Genomic DNA, 6908 nt, shown 5'->3' with positions numbered 1-6908 from the left:
GTTAACTAATGGCCAAAACTCCATCACCCCGACACATATAACATGTCTGGTGGAGGGTTTTGGCTCGCACTCTGCAACCTAGGGTTTTGGCTCGCCTCTGCAACGGCACATTATGCATTTTCTCTGACTCCTCTCAATGAACGCCCACCTCCCAGTGGAAGCAGATTGCTGTTATACCCGGGTCCGTAATGGCTTTCCCCTAGGGGGGGGCTTCAATGCCTTCCCCTTCACTAGAAAGTGATCCTCAAGCAATGAATATGACCAGGCCTTCGGGACCAGAACAGGATGACACAGACAAATGGGACCCCATGATGCAGGAAACGACAAAAGATTCCACTGTGCAGTCTGACAGAAGCAATGAAGAACAAGAGGGAAAGTCCAAGCAATAGGAAATGCCAAAGATTACCTCAACGACATGCAGACCCATTGCAGCTGAAAGACCCAAAATAGAACTTCCCAGCCACATAATCAATAGTCAGATCCAATACATGAAGGACCATGCGCTCATTGGAAAATTTATTGGATTCTGGCCGACGGAAAAAGCTCTGCAAGGATGGATCTCTGCCAAATGGAAACCCAAGGGACATGTTACCCTGCAGCTGGGACCAAAAGGGTTTTTCACGGCAATTTTTATTTGCATCGAATATTGGAACAGGGTCATGGATGAAGGTCCCTACTTCTTCAACTATGCTGGTCTATATTTAAGGGCATGGAGAGAGAGATTCAACCCTGACAAGGAGGATCTCAGTTGGGCGCCAGTATGGATCAGGATGTACTTGCTCCCATCAGAATACTGGGATGAAGAATCACTCAGAGACATTGGTAAAGGGCTGGGAGAGTTCATCAAAATTGCTGAAGAAACGAAGTTGCGTAGATATACCTCCTATGCCCGCATTTGTGTCTTCATGTGCCTGGACAAAGCCCTTCCGGATTCGGTAAGTCTCTTTCATGATGACTATGAATGGATTCAACCCTTAGATTTTGAACATGTTCCCTTTCGCTGTCGTAAGTGCCATGCCCTTGGGCATCTTTTCAGAGATTGCCCTCTAAATGCCAAACCTCAAGCCTCTGAACCCGCAGGCAAGGCGGACCATGAGGGCTTCACTAAGGTTGCAAACCGTAAAAGATCGCATAAAAAACCTTCCTCTGGGAAAAAATCCTAGCAGGACGTTGCTTCCATCCCCTCCACGAGCAACAACTTTGAGGTTCTTGCCAAAGATTCGGAAGACCCACCCCAAAACTCTGTGCCAATCCCACCGCTGATCATCCCTTCCCCTCCGCCCCCTCTTTCTGCCTCCTCTCCCACTACCCTGCCTCCAAAAGTCTTCATGGGGACTCCTAAGGTGACTCACAAGAACCCTGATGGGAAATCTAATGAAATGGATGTTGATGGTCTCCCCAGCCAAACTATGCACTTAGCTCTCACCTCAGCGAAAGGCAGTCAAACGCAACACATGGATGAAGAGCCGGAAAGCATAGATTTAGGTGGATTAGACATTTTTGAGCTGGAACAAGTATGCAGAAAGAAGGAATATGATAAGATCCAAGTGCATCAGCTCAGCACTTTGGAAGTCATCATATCCAGGGCCTATCAGCAACAACAACTGGGAATACAACTGGGCAGTCAATGGGATGGATGCTTCCTTCCTAAAGACTCCAAAAAACGCGGAAGAAAGACATATCTCTAGAGAACTATTGCCATAGGGAAAATTGTGGTTGACTCAGGCAGATATGATAAATTGACAAAGTATTACTAGCCCGCTACTAACGGTGAATTATGAAGCTCACTTCATGGAATCTAAGAGGGCTCAATAGCCCCAGGAAACTTAGAATGATAAAAAATATGATAAAGCAGGAGCAACCCAGATATTATTTTTGCAGGAAACAAAATGTAATAGTAAAACTTTGGGAAACATCCTCTCTAAAGCGTGGCCAGGTTGTCAATCGGTTGCAGTGGACGCTTCGGGTGCCTCCGGAGGTCTAGAAATTGCCTGGAACACGCAAGCGATAACGCTTTCAGATTTCCATGCCTCCCATCACATTATACAGGCAACATTTCATATAATCGGCACCAACATTCATGGTCATCTCACAAATGTTTACTTCCCACAAGAAGCAGCTAACAAAATCGCTCTTTTAGACACAATAGAAGCTCTTAACTTCAATAGGGTCCATCCTTTATGGATCATTGGAGGAGACTTCAATATGATCACCAAGTTAGAGGAAAAGAAGGGAGGTCGAGCCAAGCTGGAACAGGAAAATGACCACTTCAAAGAATTTATCCAAAACAACTTGCTAATAGATATGCAATCGTCCAATGGAATGCACACTTGGAGCAATCGCAGGGCTGGGTGGCAACAAATTGCTTCAAAACTCGATAGATTCCTCATCACTGATAACGCAGTGCATCTCGGTGGCGACCTCTCAGCATTTATTCTTCCATACTCTGGCTCTGACCATTGGCCGATCTCTCTCCAATGGCAAAGGCCAGGCAACTCAACCAGACGTCCATTCCAATTCGAGGCATTCTGGCTCTCCCATCCCGCCTTCAACGATCTCATCAGATCCACTTGGAACAACTTCCCAGCCCCAGAAGGATAAAAAATGTTCTAGTTTCAACAGAAACTCAAATTCCTGAAAGCCCAAATCAAACGCTGGAATCAAGAGACTTTTGGCAACATCTTCAAGGGGCAACAAGATCTAAACAAAGAAATGAGAGATCTCCAGCAACAGATAATCACAGAGGGATACAAGGATGGGACTTTGGAACTGGAAAGGCACATTCACAATCAATTGGAGGAGAGGAGAAAGCAGGAAGAAATTCTTTGGAAGCAGAAATCTAGGATTCAATGGCTGAAAGAAGGCGAAAGGAACACTAAATTCTTCCATAGAACTACAATTCAAAGAAGAATGCACAATACCATCTCTTTCATACAAAATCAAGGAGGGGAAAGAGTGGAAAACCATGCAGAGATTGAGCAGGAACTCATCAGTCACTTCCAGGAGGTCCTTCAAGAACCCCAAATTGATAGATGACCGGCTATAGAAAAGATCACTCAAAATGTGCCAAAAATTATCACAGAAGAACACAACCATCTCCTTCTTCGACCTGTAACGCCTCAGGAAGTGGATTTGGCTATGAACTAGCTTAAGGAGGGCAAAGCTCCTGGTCCAGATGGCTTCACCACTACTTTCTTCCACTCTTTCTGGGATCTTATAAAAGAGGAAGTGTGGAAAGTGGTGGAGGAATTACGCACTCTTTGTTGGCTGCTACCCTCTCTTAATTCAAATTTTATCGCCCTCATCCCCAAAGAAGAGAGCACCTTCACTCTGGAAAAATTTCGCCTGATTGCTCTTTGCAATGTCATATACAAGGTTATATCTAAAGTCATTGCCAACAAGTTGAAGCCACTTCTGCCCTTGCTCATATCACCTGAACAATCCAGATACGTTGAAGGATGACAAATCTTGGACGGCATTATCCTCACTCATGAGATCATACACTCCCTCAAGAACACCAAACAGGCAGGTATGATTCTCAAGATTGACCTTTCCAAAGCTTTTGATAAGTTAAGTTGGACTTATATTCAAAAAATGTTAAATGCCTTTGGCTTCTCACCAATGTGGGTTCGTTGGATTCAGAGCTTAATTTCTACAACCTTCTTCTCAATCCTCATAAATGGCATTCCCTCTCGACCTTTCAGTCCCTCCAGAGGCATCAGGCAAGGAGATCCCTTATCCCCTTTCCTTTTCGTTCTAATGGCTGAAGGTCTGGGTCACCATATCAAGCAAGCCCTTCTCTCCCAACATCTCAAAGGAATATCCATTCACAATTCTCCAGCCATCACTCATCAACAATTCGTTGATGACAACATGCTTTTCGAGTACCCTTCTGTTCAGGAAGCCTCCATCTTTAAATCCCTCTTGAATGATTTCTCTGATGCTTCAGGAACAAGCATAAATAAGGCAAAATCGCAGATTTTCTTTTTTCACACCCCTCCTATTACTCAACATGCTATTGCCCGCATTCTCGGCTTCTCCATAGCCTCCCTGCCTTCCAAATACCTGGGTGCCCCCCTTATAGAATCTGCAATCAAGCACGCCTCCTGGCATATGCTCCTTGAGAAACTGGAATCTCGTCTCACTTTATGGACTCACAAAACTCTGAACATAGCTAGCAGATTAGTGCTAATCAAAGTTGTGCTTCAGGCAATGCCTCTCTATCTCTTCTCAATACTGGCAGTGCCTAAATGGGTCCTTAAAAAAATCAGAGCTCTACAGCGCAATTTTCTCTGGGGCGCATCTGGCACAAATCGCAAATGGGCCCTTGTCAAATGGACTACAACATGCAAGCCAAAAGAAAAGGGGGGCATAGGTCTGCGAGATCCTAATCATAGTAATGAAATCATGGGCGCCAAAATATGGTGGCAATGGCTCTCTACGCCCAATAAGCCTTGGGCAGCCATCTGGACAGCCAAATACGCCAATCACAGACCAGTGGAGGAGCTTATTAGATTCACTCCTACTGAAAAAGGATCGCTAATTTGGAACGCTACTAGACAACACTTCTTGTTGATCCAACAACACAGTTTTTGGGAAATTAGAAACGGCAGCACTGCCCGATTCTGCACGGACGCCTGGAATCAGCTCCCAAAGCTCAAAGACATCCTCTGCCCGCCTCCTTGCCAAGAATGGGAGGAGCAACAAAAGGAGTCCGTTAAGTAACAGTGGATTCTGGAGACAGAACAAGGGTACAGACAATGGAAGCAGATCGACAGGCTGATCAGAAACGCAGATAACCAGACTAAAGAGGTCTTGGAGAGTGAGCTCCAAAAACGTCACATTAGATACTCCGAAGGCAAAGATATCTTGAGATGGGGATATACTCCTAGAGGCTCCTTCACTACCAAAGAGGCTTACAAAATTACTTGCAAAGATTCAATGCCTCTGGATCCTATATGGGAAAGAATCTGGGCTCCGAGAACTTGGCCCAAAGTCTCCTTATTTCTCTGGCTCACTGGGCACTGGAAAATCCTAATGTGGGACAATTTAAGGAAAAGAAACATTCATGGGCCCTCCATTTGTCCCAATTGTCATTCTTAGGAGGAATCGCTTCAACATCTCTTGGACTCATGTACTCTAGCCAACAAACTGTGGGAGAAAGCCAGCTTCCGTTGCCAAAGAAAATGCCGAATGTCCGAGGATATTATCGACTCCATTCACCATTGGCACCAAAGCCCTTATAAAAGTTCACTTCTCAATCAACTATGGAGACTAATACCCGGCCTTCTCCTCTGGACAATATGGAAAGAAAGGAACAAGCGTATCTTCAAAGACCAAAGCACTCCTTTAGAAATCATTTGGGGCAACTTCTGTCTCAATCTGAAAGAGACCTTGGCACTTCAATCTTGGCTTCCGGATGACTTTCCCAAGCTGGAAAATGAGACAGCCATTTGGGAAAACTGGAACATACAACTCCCTCAAGGAACTCCCACTCACAGACCATCAGAAAGCACAGCTGGTCCCCCCCTCCAAGGCATAGTTTCAAACTCAACTATGATGGAGCATCTAAGGGCAACCCCGGCAAAGCTGGATTTGGAGGCATTTTCAAAGATCATAAGGGTTCGCCACTCCTAATTTACTTTGGCACCATTGGATGGGACACGAATAACTCGGCTGAGCTGGAGGGTCTCTGGCAAGGAATCCTCCTTTCCCAGCAGCATGGCTTCCATCCTCTGGAGATAGAAGGTGACTCCCTAATCCTCATCAACTTAGCCAACCAACTTCTCAATGGGGCTCATGCGCATAAAATTGCCAACAGTTGGAGACTTGAAGCCAGACTGGATGCCATAGAAAAATCGCTTAGCACCAACCGAGCAATCATATTCAATCATGTTAAGTGGGAAGGCAACAAGGTTGCTGATCTTCTGGCCAACCTGGGAGTGGAAAATGGGCATTCTCTTCTCTCTGGAGCTCTAGACATAATTCAGAATCATGATCAAAAACAGGAATGCAAAATTTTGGTCCAAAAGGATGCAGCTCCCCCGGATGCGGGTGCCTCGCCAGGATGTTAATGCGATGGGACAGGGGTGGGGCGAGGTGGGACGACACCTGCCTACCCTGTACCGCATAGTTAATTGCCAAATGGAGAAAGAACCTCGGCATAAGGGGATCGCAGGGTTCACTTGCTTCACCTCAAGCAGCTCTGATCCTCCCAACCTGTCATCCGATATGTTCATCGCCTCCGCATGCTCTGGAATGCATCGGACCTTGGCTCTCTTCAATGCCATAGTAATGGCGGGTGCTATTCGAGGCAGGACGAAGGGAGATAAATTTAGGCTCAGCCATGGGATGGCTATGGAACCTTTGTTGCTATGTCGGTCTGGTTATGGTCTGTATGGTGTTGGCTCTAGCGGTTTGAAAGGGGCGACTAAGCTGGAGATAGGCTCTGGCAGTCCTGAGGAGCTGCATTCATCAATTCCCTGGTTTCTCTCTAGGGCCTCTGGTCCTCATTTGGATGACTATCTGATTAGCCCGTGCTCTGCCATCGTGGGTGCTCGACCTTGTTTTCATAGTGCCGCTGCTATTTTCGCTATGCCCCATCTTCGCCATAGAATGAGGTGCCGCAGGGGTACTCCTCGGCATGCGCCCTCCAGCCCGTCCTCCAATTCTCCCTCCCTCTCCAGTGAATTCATAGCAGGTCATTACCCTCGCACTCACAGTGGGAGAGGGCATCTTCATCTGCCCAACCATTACCCTGAGCCCTGTTCTCCAGACTCCACGTCTTCTCCCTCATTTGGCTCTATGATTTTCACCTTCAATTACTCTATGAATTGTCCAAGGATTACAACTCACATCTCGGTGTTCTTTCATGAGGAAGACCAGGTGGGTGAGTCCATCTCTCATTA

At 46.2% G+C, this 6908-nt stretch overlaps 1 protein-coding gene across 1 annotated transcript; it reads left to right on the top strand.

The window, feature by feature from the left end:
* Positions 1-488: 488 nt before the first annotated feature.
* LOC149196684 (uncharacterized) lies at positions 489-1163 on the top strand. The gene has a single exon (XM_089408385.1). The coding sequence runs from the start codon at positions 489-491 to the stop codon at positions 1161-1163; it is 675 nt and encodes a 224-aa protein (XP_089264511.1).
* The last annotated feature ends 5745 nt before the right edge of the window (positions 1164-6908 follow it).

This window comes from Pinus tabuliformis, chromosome 2_2 (genome assembly GCF_031772625.1).
Source record: "Pinus tabuliformis cultivar Carrire ecotype Pingquan chromosome 2_2, CPIR1, whole genome shotgun sequence".
Lineage (NCBI taxonomy): Eukaryota > Viridiplantae > Streptophyta > Pinopsida > Pinales > Pinaceae > Pinus > Pinus tabuliformis.
This window is presented reverse-complemented; position numbering and strand designations above follow the sequence as displayed.

What these genes read in the sequence shown, in the direction of transcription:
- LOC149196684 (XM_089408385.1), top strand. Translation starts at nt 489, where the DNA reads ATGAAGGACCATGCGCTCATTGGAAAATTTATTGGATTCTGGCCGACG.